This window comes from Trichechus manatus, unplaced genomic scaffold (assembly GCF_000243295.1).
Source record: "Trichechus manatus latirostris isolate Lorelei unplaced genomic scaffold, TriManLat1.0 scaffold00240, whole genome shotgun sequence".
Lineage (NCBI taxonomy): Eukaryota > Metazoa > Chordata > Mammalia > Sirenia > Trichechidae > Trichechus > Trichechus manatus.
This window is the reverse complement of record NW_004444176.1, coordinates 193,968-218,897: the sequence shown is the minus strand read 5'-3', so window position 1 is coordinate 218,897 and position 24,930 is coordinate 193,968. Positions and strand designations below refer to the sequence as shown.

Genomic DNA, 24,930 nt, shown 5'->3' with positions numbered 1-24,930 from the left:
TGCAGAGTTAGAAGTATGTGGACTTTGGAGTTAGACTAATATGAGCTCAAATCTCATCTCTTCCTCTGAATACCAGTACCTGAATTTCTTAACCTCTCTGAGCCTCAGTAATCTTGTCAATATAAATGCTGGTATTAGTACCAACCTCCTGGAGCTATTGGAAAATGAAAAGAGAAAATGAGCTACCTCTTAAGTATTCTGACGAAACTTGTGCACTACATTTCTGAGGCCTGAAAGACCCCCAAACGGTAAGTGTTTTCATAACCATGTTGGTGGCAAGACCTGACCTGAACTGTTGGGCTATTCACAGTCATACATTTTGTAGCAGAACCACTTGGGCATAGAGGTTCACAGTCTGGAAGCCCAAGCACCAGCTTGCCTTGCCTTGGATTTTGGAGTTTGGCTCAGCTCCTTTCTGCCACCAGGGCTAGTTCTCCCTCCACTTTGACAGTGTTTGCCATTTATTTGTGGAGCATCTAATATGTGTTGGGCACTGTCTTCAGCCACTAGGAATACAGGACAATGCCTCAGTCATCAAGGAGCTTATGTTCTAATAGGGAAAACAGAGAAGCAATTTAATGGATTGAAAAAGTAGTATTATTTTAGATAGAAATATGAGCAATGAGGGAAATAAAGTGAAGTAAGGGGATCAAGAGTGACAGGGATAGGGATCTACGTAAGGCTTCTGAGGGCATTTGAGCAGAGACCTGAAGGACATTCCAGGCAGAGGGAACAGCAGGTGCAAAGGCATTGAAGCAGGAATAAGCTCGACATGCTGAGGAGAAGTGGGGGAGATGGAGTTGGAGAGGGTGGCAGGTGGTGTGGGGTCAGATCAGGCAGAAGCTTGGATTTAACCCAAGGGCACTTGGAAATCATTGGAAATTTTAAACACAGAAGGATGTGATCTGACTGTCCTTTATATGTAACAATTAAGGAGCCCTGGTGGTACAACGGTTAAGCGCTTGGCTGCTAACTGAAAGGTTGGAAGTTCAGACCCACCCAGCGGCTCTTCAGAAGGAAGACCTCTCGATCCGCTTCCATAAAGATTACCGCCGAGAAAACCCTATGGGACAGTTCTACTCTGCCACATGGGGTCGCAATGAGTTGGAATTGACTCAATGGCACCCAACAACAATAACATGTAACAATTATTTACAATTTTAAAAAATCACCTCCTTTTTAAAACTTAAATAAGTTTATTTAAACCTAGAAATCTTCTATCCCTATCATATATATAGAATAACTATCACCTGCAGTAAATAGAATATATCCATGTAAATAAATAAAACACTGAAAACAAAAGGGTCATTAAATAGCCTGCCATCCAAGCCTGAGTCTGCTCTCCCTTTGTGATTAGCAAGTGTTAGGTGTTAAAGGCTGAGGAGCACCACAGTGAGACTTTCTCCTTAATGTAACCAGAAGGACTGAAGAATCAGGAAAGGACTAATTTGCTTACTGTATGAGTCAATGCCATTTAATCTTGTATCTAAAGTCAACTCCTATCCCACCCCTGGCTTGGAAAACGTTGTGCTAACTGGTGGAAGGATTAGGTGGGTGGAGGCAGAGACAACAGGGGGTGCTGTGTGTTGTGGGGGAGGGGAGAACAGCCTGGTCAACAATCTTCAATCAAGGTGGTCACAGTCAGGAAGGATCCCCCCACCTCTCCGACCCGAGTCAGACCCCAACTGGCCCAACTTATCCATTTTACGGTGGAGAAACTGAGGGCCTGAAAAGAGTCAAGGACTTACCCAAGGTCATAATAATGACTGGCCTCAATTCTACCAACTCTCACTGCCACTCCCACCTGATTCTAGCTGAAAGTTCAGATGTGATGTAAACATTAGTCATCCTTATTGTAAAAACGTTCTAACAACCACATTAAAAGAAGTGTAAGGAAAGAGAAGCAATCTCATCCAGAATCCTCACACAACACAGTCTTTTCATTCTGAAGGAGGGAGTTTTTGTCTCTGGAGCCTCACTGTTCAGCCTCGTTAGCGTGAAGGTGGGTCTGCTGATAGGCTTCATACCGGTTCTGATGTGTTTGTCTGGTGGCTGTGAGAACATGGACTCTGGGGTCTGAGAGACCAAGGTTTGCTCCCAGACTCCACCACTTCCTCTGCAACCTTGGGCAAGTTCCCGAACCTCTCTGAGGTAAAATGGGTAAAACCCATAGAGCACCTCCTCAGACCTGGCACTCTAGACAGACTCTAACTTCTCCCTGAAGATTCCTATAGATAACTTTTAGTCCCCTGCCTCTGGGAGGGCTGAGTTCCAACCACATCAACACAGCTGCAAAACTCAGCCACTGCACTGGTTTACACACACACACACACACACACACACACAGGCTCTTTCTCTCCCACTCTGGTGAAGCACTTGGGGGTTTAGTAGACTCTAAGGAGATCTGAAGATGGCCGAGGACCGGGCAATGTTTCTTTCTGTTATACATAAAGTCACCATGAGTCAGAGCCGCCATGACAGCCAACGACAACGAGGGGATCTGGAAGTAAAGGAGAGGAAAATCTCTCCATCTTGCTGGTTCCCTCTCCTCCTCCTCCCAGAATGCCCTAGAAGCTCTGAATCGTTTTCCCACTACTATACAGACTCCCTTGGCTCTCCCCAGCTCCTACTTTCTAGAGGAACAGTGTGGCAGAGGCCAACCCTCCCTAAGGGGCCACCAGGCAGGGGGCATGGAGTCCTGTCCAAGAGGCCTGGGTCCTAGGGTATCGGGGAGGTGCTACACAAGCATGCAAGTGTATGTTCATCTGTGCCTCATTGTGAGGAAATATGGCCTCAATTACTCAAATTCTCAAAGGGATCAAACCCAAAAAAACCAAACTCATTGCCACCGAATCGATTCCAACTCATAGCAACCTTATAGGACAGAGTAGAACTGCCCCATAAGGTTTCCGAAGATTCACAGCCTTGGAAACCCAATGGAGCAGTTCTTCTCTGTCCTATAGGGTCACTATGACTTGAAATTGACTTGATGGCAATGGGTTAATCTTTACAGAAGCAGATTGCCACATCTTTCTCCCAAGGAGCAGCTGGTGGGCTGAAAGGTAGGCAGTTCAAGCCTGCCAGCTGCTCCATGGGAGAAAGATGTGGCAGTCTTCAATAAAGATTATAGCCTTGGCAACCCCATGGGGCAGTTCTACTCTGTCCTATAGGGTCACTTATGAGTCGGAATCCATTAGACAGCAACAGGTGTGCTTTTGATTTAGTACCACACTCTTCTTGTAGGGTTGGAGAAACTAAGAGAGGGGGAGAGACTGACTTACCCGAGGCAGCAAACACTGTTGCTTTGCTCAGATTGGGTTCAGAGGACCAAGGATTTTGGGATTCCAGGCTGTAAATCTCTGTGCCCAAGTGGTTCTGCAACAAAATGTATGATCTTTCACACCAGGCAGAATATGTGAAGACTATGAATAGCCCATCAGTTCAGGTCAGGTGTTGCCACTAATAAAGTTATGAAAACACTTTCTGTTTGGGGGTCTTTGGGGTTTCCGAATTGTAGTTAGGGACTGTGCACGAGTTTTGTCAGAATTCTTAGTGAGAGCAGCCCTGGGGTGCCCATTTTCTCACATCAGTCTGACTTCAAAGCCCACACATATCTAACTCTGCTTGCTGCCCCTAACCCTAGGGGGGCTGCTTCTCGGCTTCTCTTCCCTCCCAGGATGCTGGAGTTTGGAAACAGAGTCAGCAGCCGGGGGAATGGATTGGGAGGCTGGGGTGGGCCTGGGGGTGAGTAGGTGGAAAGTCAGTTGGCTGAGCCTGACCCTCACCTTAAGGCAGTGGGCGCTGGTTGCTAGAGCCTAGGCTCCTTGCTTTAAATCTCCTAAATAAAGTCCGTAAACGTCCATCACACTGGGCATTGAATGAAAATTCAGCCAGGTCTCTGCTTTCTCCAGTTTGAAGGTCTAAAGACTTCGCACTATGAAGAGAGCCATCAGTGGGGTTCAGGACCGAGAAAGCAACAATGTCTTCTCAGCATTAAAGTCAGGGCTAGAGCACCTTTGCAAAGAAGGTTGGGAAATCCCTGTGATCCAGCTCACTGGTGGGGAGAAGGATGTGGGGGTGTAGAGGGTATGGTAGGTCACAGCACCGCCATAATCTCTCCTCCTAGCCTACTTACCCTCTGGAAAGGTACAATTTAGATCTTCCAGGTTATTTGGCAAAGGCTTGGTTATCTTCTTTTCATCACTTTCTCATCCTGGAGAACTCCTACTCATCCACTAAGACCCCTTCCATTTGTCCCCTACTTATGGAGTCAAAGTTATTCCTTCTCACTTCTGTTTTTCCCAGAGCACTTTGTCCCAACCCCTGGAATAGCACTAATGTCTGATCATTATCAACTACAAGTACATCTGGGGCTTGGCACAGAGCCTGGCTGAGAGGAAGGAATGAATGAACGGCACCTCCGTGACTAAGGGTTAAGATGCGGGGAGTGTGGAGGGGAGTATGGGGCAACAGTATGGTTCGATGGGTAAGGGTGTGGGCTTGGACTTAGACCCGAAGTGGAATCCTGGCTCCACTCTTAGCAACTGTGACCTTGCAGGTCATTTCGTCCCTCGGAGCTTCAGTTTTCTCATCTGGAAAACCAAGACTTCACAAGGTTCTTGTGCTGTGTAGGTAAAGAAGATGGCACGTGGAGGCATTTAGATGTTACCTCCCTTCCAGGGAACCGAAATCTAGTTCCCTGAACTTGAACCCAGGGGTCCAATTGGAGCCCTAAACAACAGATCTATGTGGCTACTGACCACGGACGGCCCCCAGTGCTAGTGCGCAGGGAGCCCCAGAGTGTCAGGCTGGTTATTCCCAGTACCTCCACCAGCTTCTCCCTTTAACCTGGATTTTGGCCTGGATTTATTTAAAGAGAGGTGATAGGTAGTGGGTAAGGAGGGAAGGGGACCATTGGAGCATGGAGCTGGTGGACACAGCTGCTGAGCCGGGGCTGGTCCTCACTCCATCCAAGGAGTTATTCTGGTCCTGGCCCAACCTGAACGCCCACCTGCTTGGGGAGGGCTATATCCTCCCTGGGAGGGACGCCTGTGACCTACAAGGGCTTGTGGATGTCTGACATCGTGGGGGCCCTTCTCTTAAAGTGGCAGGGGGCTTCAGGCCACCTCAGAAAGGTCTCAGCATCACCCCCTGGGGAATTTTTCACCCCTTGCCCACTCTCAAGCTTCATTCACCCAGAAACTGCTGCTTCAGCAGCCCTGGGAGACTCGGAACTAGGGCCCCTCCTGAGAGCAGTAGGTGGGGACAGGCCCCTGAGAAGCATGCGTGGCCCGCAGAATTTAAGTCTCTACCCCTCCTCCCGGCCAGCAGAATCCCGGCCCGCTGGAATTTGCACAGAGGGCCATGCTGGGGGGATTTTGTCCTTGCACTTCACATACCTGAGTCTCTAGCCCAGCACACCAAGCTCTGTCCTGCCACCAGGTCTTGCTCATGCTGTGCCCCAATCCAGGATGCCTTCTACCTCCTCTCCTTATTGAGGCCACCTGGTGTAGTGGTAAGAGTGAATCTGAGAAACAAACTCGGATTTGAGTTCTGGTTCCATCAGCTCCTAGCTGAGTGACCTTGGGCTAGTGACTTAATTTCTCTGAGCCTCAGTTTCTGTGTCAGTGAAATGGGTTTCATAATAGCACCTCCTCACAGGGTTGTCATGAGGGTTCTGTACCACGATGCACATAAAGCACTCGGCATGGAGGAAGTTCCTCGTAAATGTGGGTCTGCTCCCCCTGCCCCGGTGAAGTGCTCCTTTGACCTTCAAGGCCCGACTCAAGGTCACCTCCCTGCAATGACTTCCTGGACTCACTCACCACCCCACCCTGGCAGAGGGCCTCTCCCTCCTCTGGGTTCCTCCAGCACACCATCCGTGCCCCTATCTGCACCTACTGCTGAGAGATAGATACGAGTCAGCTCGGGATACCGGGTCTCCTGGTGGACATCGGGTTCCCCAAAGGCCAGGCCTGAGGCTCCCTCTCTCCACCTTTTTGCTGCAGACCTCAGCTCGGGCCTGGCCATGAGCAAAGCTCAGGAAATGTGTGTGGAGGAGAGGTGAGATGTAGAGCAAGAAAAAAACATGCCATTGAGTCGATTCCAACTCATAGTGACTCCACATGTTACAGAGTAGAACTGCCCCGTAGGGTTTTCTTGGCTGTAGTCTTTACAGAAACAGATCACCAGGCCTTTCTTCCACGGCACTGCTGGGTGGGTTCAAGCCACCAAGCTTTAGTTTAGTAGCCGAGCGCAAACCCTTTTTGCCCCACAGAGACTATTATTAATAATAACAGTAACTAGTATTAGCTGAGCACGTATTATGTGCCCTGAGATGTTTGTTGTTGTTAGTTGCTGTCGAGTTAGCGTCAACTCATGGCAACCCCATGTACCACAGAACAAAACATTGTTCAGTTCTGCACCATCTTCTCCATCATTGGTGCGCTCAAGCCCATTGTTGTGGCCACTGTATATTTTGAGTGCCTTCCAGTCTAGAAGGCTCATCTCCCAGCACTATACCGGGCAGTATTTTGTTGTGTTCCATAGGATTTCTTATTGGATGATTTTCAAAAGCAGATTGCCAGACCTTTCTTCCTAGTCTGTCTTAGTCTGAAAGCTCTGCTGAAACCTGTCTACCATGGGTGACCCTGCTAGTATTTGAAAGTTCCAGCATCATAGCAACATGCAAGTCACCACAGTATGACAAACTGACGGACAGGTAGTGTGTAAGGTATTTATTGGGTGGTAATCAAGTGAGCCCAGGAGTCCCCGTCTGGGTTCAAATCCCTGCTCTGCTGCTTACAAGCTGTGTTATCTGGAAAGTTCCTTGACCTCTTGGGCCCTAAATTTCTCTATCTGTGAAGTGGAGATTATAATAGTACCTACCTCCAAGCATTGTCAAAGATGAAAGGATTCAAAACTCCAAAAACCCTAGCTTTCTGACCCAGAATCACTGGCAGGGGGCATTGGTGTGACTAGGGCATTTACAAAGACTTTTTACATTAAGTTCTCGTTTTTAAAAAAATGTTTGTTTTTATTTTTGTCACGAAAATACTATAGAGTCAAACTGTTAGAGAATTTAGAAAACACAGAAAAGCCAAGCACAGAAGAAAACAAATTACCCGTAATCCGACCTTCAAAGATAATTGTTGTTACTATCCTGTTAAAGAATCTTCTAGACATTTTGTTAGAGAGAAATATTGCAAATACACAGAAATGCACTGACTGTTTTAACAACTCCCGAGGCCCCCCATAACCCAGATTCTAAGCAATGTTCACATTTTTGCTATAATTGCTCAGATTCATTTTAATGAGAAAGAAAACCATACACATACTGGGAAATACTTCCTTATCCTTCCAGAATGTGGTGTGTATACCATCCTCTTTCATGTTTTTATACTTTTATTACATAAAAATATATCCAGAAGCAATAGATGATAACGTTACATGTGCTATAATTTATGTAAATGATATTATAGTGAGCATATTGTTTTATAACTTGCTCTTCTCACTTAATAATTATATTTTCAAGTTCTACCCGATTGGATACCAAAACCAAAAAACTAAACCCATTGCCATCGAGTCGATTCTGACTCATAGCGACCCTATAGGACAGAGTAGAACCGCCCCAGAGAATTTCTAAGGATTCCCCGGTGGATTTGAACTGCCAACCTTTTGTTTAGCAGCCGTAGCTTTTAACCACTATGCCCCCAGGATTTCCACCCAACTGGATAGATATACCAAAACCATACCCACTGCCGTCGAGTCGATTCCGACTCATAGCAACCCTATAGGAGAGAGTAGAACTACCCCATAGGGTTTGCAAGGCTGTAAAGCTCTATGGAAGCAGACTGCCACATTTTTCTCCCACTGGATAGCTCCAGATCTGGTTTATTCTTTTAACTAAATAATCCATCCTATAAATATAACATAGTATCTTTAAGCATTCCCTGTCGGTGGTCTGTTAGACTATTTCTGATTTTCTTCTATTACAAACAGTACTGCAGTGAACACTTCTGTGCACGTCTGTGCATGCACATCGCAGAGAATTTTTCTCTAGGATACATACACGTAGAGGTGTAAATCTGGGGTCAAGGTATGAGCATCTTCAACTTTACGAGGTACAGCTGGCCATTTTTCTATGCCCTCTATTTACAAGGATACGGTCATCTTGTATATTTTGTTCTGTAATCTGCTTTTACCACCAACTATCCATATGTGCACGCACCCATCTATCACGTATATAATATACATTTGTGCTATTGATTCAACAAGAACTTCTCAGGCACTTACTGTGTGCCAGGCCCTGGGTTTTTCTTGTGATCTTATTTCAGTCCTGTGAGGTTTTTATATCTGTGAGGTGAGAGAGGCAAGCCAGGCATATGAAATGATTTGATTTAGGTCACTCCATAGTAAGGAGGCCACCATCCACCTGTCAGTTTGTCGTAGTGTGGGATCTTGGGTGTTGGCAGATAATAACAAGAGTCGCTGTTTACCAAGTCCTAAGTATTTTATGGAGTCCCCCGGTGATGCAAATGGTCGATACACTCAGTTGCTAACTGAAAGGTTGGAGGTTCAAGTTCACCCAGAGGTACTTCAGAAGAAAGGCCTGGTGATCTACTTCCAAAAAAATCAGCCATTTAAACCCTATGGACATGATGCTGAGTGAAATAAGTCAATCACAAATGGACAGATATTGTATGACCTCATTTATATAAAAAGACAAGAACAGGCAAAGTAAAGAGACCAAAGTTAGTAGGTGGTTCCCAGGGGTGAGAGGGATGGAGAAAGCGGGAAGGGTATTGCTTATGGAGCACTCAGTTTTGGTTTACGGTGATGGAAAATTCGCATTATTAAGGGTAAAGTGTTGCACAGCTGATTAATGTAATCGATTCGGTAAGTTGTACACCTGTAAAAAGTTGAATTGGCATCAAAACAAAACAAACATACCTTGTAGAGCAGTTCTGCTTGACATACATACATGGGGTCATCCGTGAGTTGGAATCGGCTCGGTGGTAACCGATTTTGGAATCCCTGGGGAGCACAAATGGTTAAGCACTTGTTTTCTACCCAGAAGGCTGGTGGTTCAAGTCTACTCCGAGGCACCTCAGAAGAAAGGCCTGGTGATCTGAAAAATCAGCCACTGAAAACCCTATGGAACACAGTTGTACTCTGACACACATGGGGTCACCGTGCACTGGAGTCGATTCAATGGCAACTGGTGAAACATTTTACATCCATTAGCCATTCATCCCTCAAAGCAGTTCTATGTGATCCACATATTACACTCTGTCGGGTTAAAACCCAAGTCTAGCAGGGCTTAATGATTTTCCCAAAGTCACACAGCTGCATGTCTGCAGAGATGTCTGTTCCCCAAGTCCCTGTTCTAAACCATGAACAAAGAATTTCCTAAAGAATTTCCTAAGTGTGGAGGTTGCTCAGCAGATGCACTGGCGCCTGGATAAGCTCCGACTGCCCAGATCATCCCATTTATCTCCTTGATGCCGGCTCCAGCGCCCAGCATGTGGTGGGAGTTCACCAAATGTTAATGGAATTGAATTCAGGCCAGGCCGGGCAATTCATTTCTCAGATTGCAGGATAATGTCGCTCACCACTCTCATTTCCTTGAACAAGGGAGAAAGAGGGGGAGTTCCAGAAATTGAACACACCCTGAAACCATTGTGCTTGTGTTGATCGTATCTTTAAGCTTTCTTACTGTTGAGATTATGAACTGTTGCTGTCCTTTACTTGCCCTTGGATTTTGTGGAGGGCAGAGGGGGCAGGGGGCTTAAAATCTGGGTGTGCTCAGAGTATGTCATGCAGGTGAACATCCTCTTTTGTGACATGGTGACAAAAAAAAAAGGCAAGAAAGGTTGACTTCGTCTGACCTGAGTGACTGAAGTCCTTGGGGGCTGGAGTCCTTGAGGCCTTTACCATCCCACCTCCCTCTGTCAGTCAAGTGCATTGAGTTTTCTTTGTGTCCCCAAGCCCTTCCTAGGTATAACCAAAAACCAAACCCACTGCCATTGAGTCAATTCCAACTCATAGTGACCCTATAAGACAGGGTTGAACTGCCCCATAGGGTTTTTTAGGCTGTTAATATTTATGGGAGCAGATCGCCAGTTCTTTCTCCCACAGGGCTGCTGGTGAATTCAAACTGCTGACCTTTTGGTTATCAGTCGAGCAGTATAACCACTGCGCCACCAGGGTTCCTCTTTCTTAGGTATAGGTGTGAAAACAAAACAAACAAAATCTTGTTGTAAAATAAGACCAAAACACCAAGCCTATGTCATTTTTTAGCTGTGTGATCTTAGGCAAATTACTAAACCTCTCTGGGCCTGTTTTCCCCAACTTGTGGGCTTGCTGTGAGAATTAAATGGGTTAATTCACCTGAAGCATTACAAAGGGTCCTGGCTTGTAAAATGTACTGAATAAATGGCAGCTGTCATCACTGAGCCGTGCCAACAGACTTGGTGGTGGATGCTTAAGGAGTCTTGGGGTCTCCTTTTTCCTCTTCAAAGTAATGGGAAACATCACAACACCTTTGCCTTAAACCATTTACCGATTCCGACTCATGGGGACCCCATGTGTATCAGAGTAGAACTGTGTTGCATAGGTTTTCAATGGCTAATTTTTTGGATTACCAGGCTTTTCTTCCAAGGTGCCTCTGGGTGGACTCGAACCGCCAACCTTTCAGTTAGCAGCTGAGCATGGTAACTGTTTGTAGCACCCACGGACTCCACCTTTCCCTTAGCTCCCTGCATTTTCGACCCAAAATGGCCCACATAGGTAACTGCTGCATCACGGTGGGGGAAAATAGAGAACTAGGCCCCCATCTGGCTGCCCCCAGGATGTCCGCCTATAAAACGGGAAAGCCAGGCCAGCTGCCCACCCATGGAACACCGGGGCAGGGACCAGCGGGTGCTTCTGGGCTGCTCCCTGAACCAGCACTGCTCTCTTTGAATGTCTGGGGCCAAACCAGGGCCTTGAGAGGCAGACCAGCCAGGGTTCATGTAGCTTTCATCATCCTTGCCCAGAACATGAAGGGCCAGCCTGCATCAACAAGAGTCATGCTGCTCTCCAGGCCAGCCAGGCCCACACCCCTCCCAAGGCTTGGGGACACTGCAGTCACAGGGGCCTGGTGCCACCCCGCCCATGCCCAGCGGTGCTCTGCCGTGGCAGCTGGGCTCGCTGGAGAGCACTGCACTAGGTGTCTGACTCTCCATTTGCGTTGGGGTGTGCTTCCCCAGGGCCTCAGATTTTGCATCAGTTCAATGAGATCGTTGCCCTGACCAGTAATAATAACCACATCTGCATGGTCTCAACCGTTTACAAACACTTATTCACAACAAAGCTTCTGAGAGAAGCATTGCTAATCCCAGTTTACGAGAGAAAGACTAAGACTCAGACTGGCTAAGCGACAGCCCAAGAATCAGCCTCTCATTTTCTCTGGCTCTGGCAAGGAGGCTCTTCAGTGCTTTCATTTGCCAGTCCTCCAAAGTCTCCACTCTGTCCTCCCTTGGCGTCTTCCAGCTTCCCCGTCAGAGATCCTGTAGGACACGGAGCGGTCCGCTTGGAAGTGGCCTGAAGACTCTGTCTCCTTCCTGAGCTGGGGGTAGCCGCCCACCTTCTTTCTCCTTCCACTGCTTCTTCCTGCCCCACTCAGAACCCACTGCCCTCTACTCCTTCCCCCTCTTGGTTCATAACTTCCAGAATGTGGGACACAGACTGAGATGATTTTCAGGGGCATATAGTATAATTTCAGGTGGTAAATAACGCTGAATCACATGGCAAGAAAAGTATTTCATTATTTAATTTTCTATTTTCTATCATTGCTTCTCAATTTGATGACTGTGTCTTTTAATATGTTTAACGAGGCTTTATTTTTAGTATATTTACTTTAACAGTTACCTTCTATTTTCGGCAAGCAATACAAAAAGTTTCATTATGTTTTAATATTTTCTAATTTTTTGTATATCTACATATGTACCTAATTTTATATAAATGGAATAATATACATGATTTTTCTAAGTACAGCCTTTTATCTTTTTCCTTGATTGCTTGCTTCATCTCTCACCCTTCTCTCTTTTTCCACCAGCATTGCTTTGCCTCGGGACCAGCTGCATAATTCGTGGCCCCTATATAAGGAAACCCTGGTGGTTAAGATCTTGGCTGCTAACCAAAAGGTCGGCAGTTCAAATCCACCAGATGCTCCTTGGAAACCCTGTGGGGCAATTCTACTCTGTCCTATAGGGTCGCTATAAGTCGGAATCAACTTGATGGCAATGGGTTTGGTTTGGTTTTGGGTGCAAAATAAAAATGCAAGGCCCCTTGTTCAACAATTGCTAAGAGTTTCAAAACAGCAACCTTTTCTTCAACAATTACTAAGAGTTTCAAAATGGCAGCCTCTTGTTCAGCAATTGCTAATAGTTTTGAAATGGTAGCCCCTTGTTCAACAATTACTAAGAGCTTCAAGACGACCCTAGCAGAGCATTAAACCAAGTATGGGGCCCTTTTAAGCACGGGACCCTGTGTGATAGCACAGGTCACAAATTCACAAAGCCAGCCTTCTCCTGCCTTTCCCCTTGCCCTCAAGCCCACCCAGTTTTAATAATCTGGTGTGTGTTCTTCCATCCTTACCTCCATGTTCGTATAACCAACCAACATTTCATAGAAGGATTGTTTTACAGAAGTTGTATCATGTTACATACTCTTCTCTGCATCTTGCTTTCCCAATTCACATAGCGTAAAATTCCTCTAACTGGTGTTGGTCTCTTATTCGTTACAAAGTCTGCATGAGAGCCACGCTGTAGATGAACCATAACTTATTCAGCCATTCCCTGGCAGGTGGGCACCCACTCTGTTTTCAATATTTTGCTATTCAAAATACTCTGCAACGAACATCCTTGTGTTTGGGCATCTTAATGCTGTGAAGCAAATTCACAGGAAAAGGGTAAAGCTTCCTTTTGAAATAAACATTTATTGCAGCAAAAAAGTGAACCAGTGTGAGAAAAAGTGTGAAGCACAAGTGAAACGCGGTGGCCAGGGCAAGGTGGTAATGAGGTTTGGGAGGCACAGATCTTGCACTGGGCCTGGGTGGAAGGAAGGTGGAAGGTAACTTCTGCTTTTGTCCCTGCAGCCCAGAAGTCAGAGAACACAAAAGCTTGGCTCCCTTCTTAGGCTACCAAAACCAAACCAAACCTGTAGCCGTCGAGTCAAGTCGATTCCAACTCACAGGGGAGGGGAAATGCTTGTAGCAGAGAAAACAAAACCCTGAGTATATCTGACATCCGTAAACTGCCTTGATGACAGTTGTCCGTGAAACTGGCAGCTCCTGCTCACTCTTTCATCCATTCGGTTAATCAGCAGACACTGTGTCAGGCACCCTCAGAACACAGGGCTGAGCCACCCCTGGGCCCTGCCTACCGGGGCTTTCTGGTCATGTAGAAAACATGCCTGCCTCTATGCATGAGAAAGCGGTTTCCCAAACCGAGACAGGGGTGATACAGAACTGAACTAGAGCCCCCCAATCGCACATGGTCACACTCGCGCTCACACACGGTTGCACACAATCACACTCACACACATACACACTCACGGTCACACACAATCGTAGTCACACCCACACAAGTCACAGTCACACCCACAGACGCCACACTTACATGGAGTCACACACACACAGTCTCACACATACACTCACATGCAGTCACACTCACGCAAGTCACACATGCAGTCATACACACACATGGTCTCACACACACACCCACATGCAGTCACACACACACATGGTCTCACACACACACGGTCTCACACACACATGGTCTCACACACACACACTCACACAAATCACACATGCAGTCATACACACACATGGTCCCACACACACACTCACATGCAGTCACACACATGGTCTCACGCACACATGGTCTCACACACACACACTCACACAAATCACACATGCAGCCATACACACACATGGTCTCACACACACAGTCACACCCACACAAGTCACACTCACATGCAGTCATACATACACACACGGTCCCACATACACATTCACACACAGCTGCACACAATTACACTCACACACACACAGTTGTACACAATCATAGTCAGTCACACTCACAAGCAGTCACACCACATGCAATCACACACACACACATACACACACACTCACACACAGTTGCATATAATCACACTCATACACACAGCAGCCAGCAGCCCAGTCTCCCCTCCAGGCACACACAGAAACATTGAAAACTGCAGGAGCACTGGGACCGTCGCTGTGGGAACTGGAATTCTGAAATCCTGACTTGTGGGTGTCTGAATTCCTTCTCTGAATATTACATTAGCCATGGAGTTTGTGCTCTGAATTCTGAGTCATTTCCCCTTCAGGGGTCAGGCTGGGCAGCCAACCAGCGAGTTAGTGAGGATAGGCTGATAACAGCCCGGCTGCTTTCTGTCTGAATGATGGAGTGGCCCAGACAGGTGCTTGAAGGAGGGCTGTGTCTGCAGGCGTGTGTACGTGTGTGCGTCCATGTGTGCACAAGCCCTCCGTGAGTCTTCTCAGATGAAGCTACAAGAATGCGTAGCAGCCATGACTTAATCTTCAGCCACTGTATTAGTCAGGCCAGGCTGTGGTAACAGGTACACCCCAAGATCTTCATGCTCAACACAAAAAAGGTTAACTTCTCACTCACACAAAATTCAGTTGAGTCAACTTCCTCTTCCATCTTGGAGCAGTTGTATCTGGAAGACATGGCCTCTAACATCATTTTCAAAAAAACACCAATTGCTATCGTTATGGATTGAATTGTCTCCCCCCAAAATGTGTCAACTTGGCTAGGCTATGACTCCCACTATTGTGTGATTGATTGTCCACCATTTTTTCATCTGATATGATTTTCCTACATGTTGTAAATCCTACCTCTATGATGTTAATGAGGCAGGATTAGAGGCAGTCATGTTAATAAAGTGAGACTCAATCTATAAGACTAGGTTGTATCTTGAGTCAATCTCTTTTGAGATATAAAAGAGAGAAGTGAGCAAAGAGACCGAGAGACCTCACGCCACCATGAAAATAGCATTGGGAGAGAAGCACGTTCTTTGGACACAGGGTCCCTGTGCTGGGAAGCTCCTAGACCAGGGGAAGACTGATGACAAAGACCTTCTCCCAGAGCGAACAGAGAGAGAAATCCTTTCCCTGGACCTGGTGCCCTGAATTTGGACTTCTAGCCTCCTAGACCGTGAAAGAATAAATTTCTCTTTATTAAAGCCATCCGCTTGTAGTATTTCTGTTATACCAGCACTAGATAACTAAGACAGTCCTCAGGTCAACGCCAACTCACGGCTACCCTGCATGTGTCAGAGTAGAACTGTGCTCCATAGGGGTTTCAACGGCTGACTTTTCAGAAATAGATGGCCAGGCCTTTCTTCCAAGGTGCCTCTGGGTAGACTCGAACTGCCAACCTTTTGGTTATCAGCCAAATGTGTTAACCTTCATACCACCCAGGGACTCCAAACATCACTATGAGAGGGAAAAAAGAGATGGAAGAACTGCCTTGGCCCAGAAGGGCACATGTCCTCCTGCCCAGATTTCAGTGGTGCCAACCTAACTGCAAGACAAGCCAGGGAATATAGAGGAACCACAGGCCCCCCATGGGCTTCTGCAAACCACAGCATCCTGGCCCAGAGTGGTTCAAATCCTGGCTCTGCCACCTGCTGGCTGGGTGGCCTCAGGTGATGTACCAAATCAGGGTTCCAACAGGAAACAGGTGGCGCACTCAAAATAGGAGGGTTTGAAGAGGGCTTACTTATGAAAGGACTATTGACAAAAGATAATGCAGTAAATAGGGGCTGGGAGCAGCTAAGCTGTTACCACCCTGGGCCCAAGGAGACAAGGACAGGGGGTGGTCAATGGGACCCGGAAGGAGACAGGCATGAGCAAGTCAGCCACCTTTGAAAGGATCAGTGACCTTCACATGAGAGACACAGCCTGCCCATGGGAACTCACAGGGAGGGAGCCAAAAGAATAAACAGCCCTACTTCAGCCTCCTCCCTCCCTTCCAGCTCTGCTGGGGTTCCCTATTGGCTGAACCCAACAGAAACCAAAGGGCCGACTAAGACATTGGTTTTGTCCAAACAGGTTAGCCTGGTGGGACAAAGTGCCTCTGGAAGGACAAATGGATGTTATCTGACATTTTCTATTCTTAGGGCCTCGGTTTCCTAATCTGTAAAATAGGACTGCTAGTACCTACCTCATTGTGTTGTTAAAGGCAAATGGAAAAATATGTGCAAAGGCCTGGCATATAAAAAGCACTTAACAAATGATACTTTTTTCGTGTCTGACAGCACTTTGCAATTTAATAGTTCCCAATCGAGGATACTCCAACTATCCTAAAGCCTGATACAAAATTCCCTAAATAAAATTGTTTTTCCTAATACTGTATTTTTACTTAAATAACATGCGCCTCCTACGTTTGTTTGCCAAACACTCCCTCCCCCGGGCAAGTATTCTTGTAAACGCGCTGTGCTAATTTTTTTTTTTCTTTAGGGCAACATGAGCTTTTTCTGTATGTCAGATATTTCACAGATATTTTCTCATTTTAGTCTCACAGTACTTTCCTAAGTGTTATCACCAACAAATGGGGACTCTGGCACAGAGAGGCTAACTAATGTGTCCATGGTCACACAGCCAGGAAGAGAGTCTTGACCCCAAAGCCCACAACAACCCTCCCTGATCTACTCTGCTTTCTGAGGATGTGCGAGCAATTTACAGAAGTGGAGAATGCTGCAACTCCAAAGTTGGAGAATTTTCCCTACTCTGAAAAGAGGCAAATGCATCTAAGACCCAGGACTGTGTCTTTCCAAAGGCCCCTTCTAGCCACCGCAGGCTCCAGAGAGTGCCCATGCCATGGTGGTGGCTCTGTGCCCTCCCATGCCTGAGCTCACTCACCCACCAGGCTGCTGCTGGTTTAATTTCAGGTCCTTCATCTCCAACCCCCTCTGGCCAGCTCAACACCAGTAGTGCGGACAGCGAGCCCTTGGAGCCAGGTGAGGAAGCAATCGTTCTGGGGTCCACAGTCAGCTCTCTCAGATCGAGTACGTGGTCACCCAGGGTGACAGGAAAGGGAAATAGACTTTCAGGGTCCCAGGGAGGCTCCCTGGTTTCAGATGCTTCTACTTCCTGGCACAATGCCTGAACTTCCACCATTGGGTTCACTTTGAGATCCTAGAATTACCATCTTTGAGAGGCCTCTGATAAAAAGACATAAACACCTGGGCGAAGTATTCAGAAAACACTTAAAGGGGGTTGGTTGAGGACAAACTAACGAACCATTGGTGGGAGGGGTGAGATTCACTAGGTGGGTCCTTTAGCTACAGGTATTAAGGAGTGATTCTGTGCAAAGCTGTTGGGGGTGCAACCCTGGACAAAAACGGGCAGGTGGTTCCCAAAGCGGGGGCTCTGGGGAAGGGAGGACAGCCATCAACGGCAACAATCCATCTTCAACCCCGTCCCCAACCCCAGCGTCTTTCATGGAACTTCTCCAAGGCTCCTGGGTCACCTTGGTAACCTCTATGGGTACCCTCAGGGGAAGCGTGGTACCCACGGTGCCACCTATTATGTCAGGCCCCCCAAACTCAGAACTCTGCTCTACTCTCACCAAGGGTTCCCCTGGAGGCAAGGGCAGAGGGGGGTTTGTAGGAACTGTCACCTCGGGCCTAAGCCATCCTAACCTCCGGGGCCACCTCAGAGCCCCACCTTCTCCTGACTCCAAGGAGAACCAGAGGGTCAGGCCTCAAAGAGGGCTGGGAGATGAGCCAGCCCAGTCCCATTTTGTAGACAAGAAGGCTGAGGTCCAAAGACCGGTAAGGTGTTGTTCAAGGTCACGCAGTGGGTTGGTGGCAGAGCCCTGGACTGCTGCCCGCCGCCCCCAGGATGGGCAGAGTCGGAGTCCTCCGAGGCTTCAGCCCCCCGTCCGGCGCTTGCTTGCAGCGGAGCAGCTCGGAGTGCGCCTGGTGAACGGGAGCAGCCGCTGCGGCGGGACGGTGGAGGTCTGGCTCGGAGAGGCCTGGGAACCTGCGTGCGGGGCGCTGTGGAACGGCCACGCCACCGAGGCCGTATGCCGCGCGCTGGGCTGCAGCGGGGCGCAGACGGCGGTCCAGCCCGCCCTGCCGACTGGGGAGCCGCCGCCTGCGCCCCCCGCGGGGAACGCCAGCAGCTGGTCCCCGAACTCCACCTGGGCCTCCGCGCCCACCATCGTGTGCTTTAACGCTGAATGGCGGTTCTGCGAGGTGATGGACCACGCGTGCAGCAGCGACGAGAAAGCGGTCCAGGTCAGCTGTCCAGGTACAAGCTGACCGCCCCGCAGGCCCGCCGTCGGGCCCCTGCCTGCCCCACCCCCCAGGCCTTCAGCCACTGCCCCTGACTCCTGTCCCCAGCCCCGGCCACTGGACCTGAGCCTCGCCCTCTGTTCTCCAGTTCCCCGGCCCCAAACGCAAACACCACTGCTTTCCCCCGCCCCCCGCCCCGGGGACCGCAGCATCGGATCTCCCATTTCCACTGATCCGGCCCTCAGACCCCTCCCCAAACTAGATACCCAGATGCGCCCACTTTGTCCCCACCCTGACCCCTTGGGTCTCCAATCCTAACCGGGTCTCTAGCTCACTCACTGTGCTGCCACCCACCTCTATCACCACCCCTTCCTTCACACAAATATGCCAGGTTTCCAGGGGCCCCCAACACTGACTGTCCCTCCCCTGCCCCCAAACCTAGTCTCCAGGCAGGGCCCAACAGGATCCTCAGTCCTGCCCACCAGGTTACCAGCCTCTGTCCCTGGGTCCACAGCCCCACCCTGCCGAGTCCTCCTCCCCCACCCCACCGCTCCCCTTCCTCCCCTCTTCCCCTCCATCTACAAAACCCTTCGCCTCGGGGCGCCCCACGCCCACCCCCAGAGAATCGTGCGCTGCGGCTGGTGGACGGCGGCGGCAGGTGCGCAGGCCGCGTGGAGATGCTGGAGCACGGAGAGTGGGGCTCGGTGTGCGACGACACGTGGGACCTAGAGGACGCCCACGTGGTGTGCCGGCAACTGGGCTGCGGCTGGGCGATCCAGGCCTTGCCTGGCTTGCACTTCGCCCCCGGCCAGGGGCTCATCCACCGGGATCAGGTGAACTGCTCCGGGGCCGAGGACTACCTGTGGGACTGCCCCGGGCTGCCGGGAGACCGCTACTGCGGTCACAAAGAGGACGCGGGCGTGGTGTGCTCAGGTCAGTGAACAGCATGGCTGAACCGCGGTCATCCATGAACACTTACTGAGGGCCTACTGGGCGCCAAGCCTGGGGTTTAGTGCTGGGGAGAGGGACACTGCCCTTGGGAACAACCATCTGGAGGGGAGAGGAGACCCGGGCAAAAATAACTTAGGGTAAAACGTGGTAAATGCCCTAAAGCAGAGGCGTGAGGGGAGGGGGTGGGGGTGGGGGGTGAACGGGGACATTTGCCCCCACCTCACGCCAGTCCAAGGGAGGGCCAGAGAGGCGCGCAATGATATTCCGGAGGCGCCATAAATATGAAAGGCGCGTGACTGAGGCAGCTCAACAAGAGGGGGGAAGGCGTTTCTGCTGACTCGGGGGCTCTCAACGTCTATTCATCTTGACATTTGCGGGGGGCGGGGCGCAACTTAGAGATTGCCTCTGGGTGCTGTCACTGTCACTACACCCCTGCCTGAGAGGAGTCAGGTCAAATTTAGAGGCAGTTGGCAATCGGGAGGGGAGGGGTAAATCCCATTCTACTCCCTGGAGGAGGTGACATTGGAGATGGGACTCTTCCTCAGAGGGGATTTGTCACGTGGTTCAGAGCAGCAAGCACAAGGGAACCCTGAGGCGGGGAGGCCCCTGAGAAGGCTGTGGCCAGTCCGGATGAGAGACCTTAAGGCTCTGCCCCGCCCAGTGTGCCAGGAATCCCTGGGGCTCTTGTTAAAACACAGATTCTGAGTCAGTAGGTCTGGGGCAGGGCTCAGGATTCTACACGTCTAACAAGATCCCAGGTGATGCCGATGCCGCTGGTCCACAGACCACGCTTTGAGTAGTGAGGATCTCGGGTATGGAGAAAGAGCCCTGGCGGCGTAGTGGTTAAGCACTCGACTGCTAACTGAAAGGTGGGTGGTTCACACTCACAAGCAGCTCTGTGGGAGAAAAGACCTGGCGATCTGCTCCAGTAAAGACTGCAGCCTAGCAAACCCTACAGGGCAGTTCTGCTCTGGCCTGTAGGGTTGCTATGAGTCGGAATCCACTCTAAGGCACACAGCAAGAACAACAGGGTATCAGCAGGGTCAGAGCAGACAGGAAGGGTGAGAGGGAGATATGGGTGCAAGAGGGAGAATGCGTAGGAGCTGGAGACCAATTGGCTGTGGGGGGCCTGCATGTATGGATCTGGGCTGGGGGACCGGTCTTGACCCAAAGGATCCTGACCTGCTCCCCCTCCCCTACAACTCCCCCCCGCAGAGCACCAGTCCTGGCGTCTGACTGGGGGCACTGACCCCTGCGAGGGGCAGGTGGAGGTCCACTTCCGTGGGGTCTGGAACACGGTGTGTGACAGTGAGTGGTACTCGCCGGAGGCTGAGGTGCTCTGCCGGACCTTGGGCTGTGGGACCCTGAACAGAGTGCCCAAGGGGCTGCCCCACTCCCTATTGGGCATGATGTACTACTCGTGCACAGGAGGGGAGCCTACCCTCTCCGACTGCTCCTGGCGGTTCAACAACTCCAATCTCTGCAGCCAGTCGCTGGCAGCCAGGGTCATCTGCTCAGGTATAGCCCTCTCCCACCCCCACCCCCTACTTAGATCAGGAATTCCACCGAGATCCATGTTCTAAGAACTTGCAGCCCAAGGACCAGGGCTTGGACTAGATCAGGAATGGCAGACACTGGCCTAAGAGTCACCATTGCTCTTATTGTGCCCAGGCAGACATTACTAATTGATCAGGGCACTCTTTTCCACAGATCCTTGACTTAGCCCCAGAATCATAAATTATTATATGCTAGTTGGGGACAATGGTGGTTCAGTGGTAGACTTCTCACCTTCCATGCGGGTGACCCAGGTTCAGTTCCCAGCCAGTGCACCTCAGGTACAGCCACCATCCGTCAGTAGAGGCTTACGTGTTGCTGTGATGCTGAACAGATTTCAGTGAAGCTTCCAGACTAAGATGGGCTAGGAAGAAAGGCCTGGTTATCCACTTCCAAAACTCAGCGAATGAAAACCCTATTGGTTATGACAGTCAGATCCACAACCGATTACAGGAGTGGTGCAGGACCAGGCAGCATTCTGCTGTGTTGTGCGTGGGGTCACCATGAGTCAGAGCTGACTTGACGGCAGGCAACAACATTGTGTTAAGCAGTGGTCCCTGTTGACTGGAATTGGCTTAGGAGATGAAACGAATTTGCCACCCCCAGGCTGGCAATCATATTAAATTAAAATATAATATTAAAAATAATATTAGGAGATATTACTACTAATACAGTTACCACCTCTAGAGCCCCAATCATGTACCAGGCAATGCCAAGCACTCAACATATTTTATTCCATCTATGCCTCACACCCACTCTATGAGGTGCATTCTGCAGTATTTCACTGAGTCTAAGATGGCGTTGATTATAAGTCACACCGTTATTTTATGTACCATGAAGAAAGAAAAAAAATACTGCCAAAACAAACTCTTGACATGCCATCAATTGCAACACTCATTCTGATTTCAGAGGGCTAAAATGTGACAAAATGAGGGAGAATTAAGAAAACAAGATACAAGGGAAAGATTAGTCCAAAGGACTAATGGACCACAACTACCACGGCCTCCACCAGACTGAGTCCAGTACAACTACATGGTGCCCGGCTACCACCACTGACTGCTCTGACAGGGATCAGAGGGTCCTGGACAGAGCTGGAGCAAAATGTAGAACAAAATTCTAACTCGCAAAAAAGACCAGACTTACTAGCCTGACAGAGACTGGAGAAACCCTGAGAGTATGGCCTCCAGACACCCTTTTAGTTCAGTAATGAAGTCGCTCCCGAGGTTCACCATTCAGCCAAAGATTAGATAACCCCATAAAACAAAATGAGACTAATGGGGCACAACAGTCCAGGGACAAGGACTAGAAGGCAGGAAGGGGCAGGAAAGCTGGTAATAGGGAACCCAAGGGCTGAGAAGGGACAGTGTTGACATGTTGTGGGATTGTTAACCACTGTCATAAAACAATATGTGTACTAACTGTTTAATGAGAGACTATTTGTTCTGTAAATCTTCATCTAAAGTACAATAAAAAAAATCAATTAAAAAAAAAAAAGGCAAAAAATGAGAGTTAGACCTGCAAAAACAGTGTTAGCATCGCTATGGAGTTCAGATGCCTGGTTATGAATTCTCACTCTGCCATTTATCAGGTGGGTGGCTGTGGAGAGCCCCTCAACCCTCCCCGGGCTTCAGTCTCCTGAACGTGAGGATGCTAATACCAAGCCCTTCACAGGGCTGCTGGGAAATCAAATAACACACGCCCCAGGACTCTGTAAACTCCCTCCCTTACCTGTCAAATGAGAATGCCGATTATGATCATGGCGATAACCTCCTGAGGCTGGCGTGAGGGACAAACAGCAGGCTGAATGGAAAAGGCATGTGTGGTCCGTAGCAAATTATACAAACCAGTTGGAGTCCATTCCAACTCATAGAGACCCCATGTGTGTCAGAGTAGAACTGTGCTCCATAGGCTTTCAATGGCTGATTTTTTGGAAGTAGATCGCCAGGCCTTTCTTCCGAGGTGCCTCTGGGTGGACTTGAACTGCCAACCTGTTGGTTAGCACTCACATGTTAACTGTTTGCATCGCCCAGGGACTCCATTAGCCCCTTTAGTTTAACCAAAGAAACTTCTCAGTATTTAATCCGGGGAGGGGCAGGCATCTCTTTAGCCATGTCCCCCAGATGGGCACTCACCCCCCAGTTCCAGGACACCTGTCTGTCTTGTTCACTTCCTAGGCCTGGCACACTGTAGGTGCTCGTTAATATGTGTTGTGTTAATGGCGGTGCTTTCTGACAGGTGTGCGCAATCTGTCATCTCTTGAAGTTCCTGCTAGTTTTCAGCCAGTCACTGTAGGTGAGTGTCCCCGGCTGTGCAGCCTCTCAGGTGTGTGTGCGTGCGCCCAGGAGGGGCCTGCTTGTTTGCCCCCCAACCCCCACCTCCAGCCAATGAGCCTGCCTTGAGGAGGCTTGCACTCCTCCCCACCCGTACATCAGCCCCACAGCTCACGGGTTCCTGATCTCTTGTGGTCTGGAGCCACTTCCTCATGCTCCCGCGGGCCTCTGTAGGGCAGGAGGATAGAGTTGGAGCTGTTCTGACCCACGGGTCTGATACCACCTCCAGCTGGAGGTGATCCTGGCCCAACAGGTGGCAGGGGCAGAGGATAAGAGCCAGTATGGTTAGAATGTGGCAGGCACTGGGCCAGGCTTTACAGCCGTTGTTCCCCAATCCTTTAATCCTCCCAGCAGCCCGATGGGAGAGGTGTCATGGAAACCCTTCTATTCACAATAACCCTCAAACAGAAGAAGAGGCTTGCTGGAGGTGTGGTGGGCACCAGCAGTGCCAGGCTGGAGTCCCGTCCTGGGCTCTGAGCTCTACATCATGTCTGCCCAGCCATCCACCAGCCATTTGCAGACTCCCTGGGTTCAAATCCCGGCTCTGCCACTTGATAGCTGTGCAATGTTGGGTGTTTCTTAACCTTCCTGGGCCTCAGTCTGTAAAATGGGACTGAGAACACCAGTACCGCTCTCCTAAGGTAATTGTGCTGCTTCAATGAGTTAATTTTTTTTTTTATTGTGGAAAATATGTTGACATTTCAACAATCTTCACATGTATAGTTCAGTGACATTAATTTTATTTATTAATTTTATTCTTCATGTTGTCCAACCATCACCCTTATCTGTCCCCAAATTATACTATCACCCTTAACAGAAGCTTCAGGAGCCCTGGTGGCACAGTGGTTAAAGCACTTGGCTGCTAACCAAAAGGTCAGCGGTTTGAACCCACCACCGCTCCGAGGGAGGAAGAGGTGGCAGTCTGCTTCCATAAAGATTTATAGCATTGGAAACCCTATGGGGAAGTTCTACTCTGTCCTACAGGGTGGCTATGAATCAGAATCACTCGACGGCAGTGGAGTTTAACGGAAGCTTAGTGTCCCCTAAGCGTAGAGAATGAGTTAATTTTTATAAAGCACTTAGACCAGAGCTTAATGTGCAGTAAGCACTGTCTGGGTGTCGGTTGGTTATTCTTGTGATTTAGCCCAGGCATAGCGCCCCTGGGTCCCTCCCCAAGACCTGGACAGAGGTCACCTTGGCTGGCCCAGGAATACCCCCAGAGCGGCCCACATTCCTGGAGCTGTATGCCCTTCTCCTGCCTTCTGGCTCCCTCTCACCTTCTCTCAGACACCCTTCAGAGGAGGGTTGGCAGGGGCCTGGGGAGAGAGTAGGGGGCACCAAGTCCTGGGAGAGGCCCTGGCACCGGGTGAGGGAATGGAGAGGGGATGGAATGCTGGGAGCCAGTGCAGGCTGTAGGATGAGCTTCTGCTGGGCTCACTGCCTGACACCACCCCTGCACAAACATACCCACTCACACCCCTCAGACACTCTCTCTCTCCCTGACGTCGGGGCGGGGAGCCCCGAGGCTTCATAGGAGCAAAGAGAGACCTGACCTTCAGGGACCCAGGAAGCCCCAGCCCTTGGCCCATCAGCCCCTCCCTCAGCCCCCTCCCTCTGGGCCCCCGCAGCCCAGCCTCTCCCCAACACCTTCTTCCTATAGCTAAATCCGGATGCCCAACCGGCCCTTTGTGGATGGACAGGGGAAGGAGGAAAGTGAGATCAGGGAAAGGGCAGTGTTTCCAGGGCAAGCAGGCACTGC

At 49.5% G+C, this 24,930-nt stretch overlaps 1 protein-coding gene across 1 annotated transcript in view; it reads left to right on the top strand.

Annotated features, from left to right (window-relative positions):
- The window catches only part of CD6 (CD6 molecule), a 79,225-nt gene that overhangs the window by 47,937 nt on the left and 6,358 nt on the right, over positions 1-24,930 (top strand). The window contains exons 3-7 of the mRNA XM_023743172.1: positions 16,987-17,055; positions 17,999-18,352; positions 18,958-19,269; positions 20,503-20,805; positions 23,077-23,133. Of these exons, the coding sequence (XP_023598940.1) occupies positions 16,987-17,055; positions 17,999-18,352; positions 18,958-19,269; positions 20,503-20,805; positions 23,077-23,133 (1,095 nt within the window). The remainder of the gene's footprint in view (positions 1-16,986; positions 17,056-17,998; positions 18,353-18,957; positions 19,270-20,502; positions 20,806-23,076; positions 23,134-24,930) is intronic.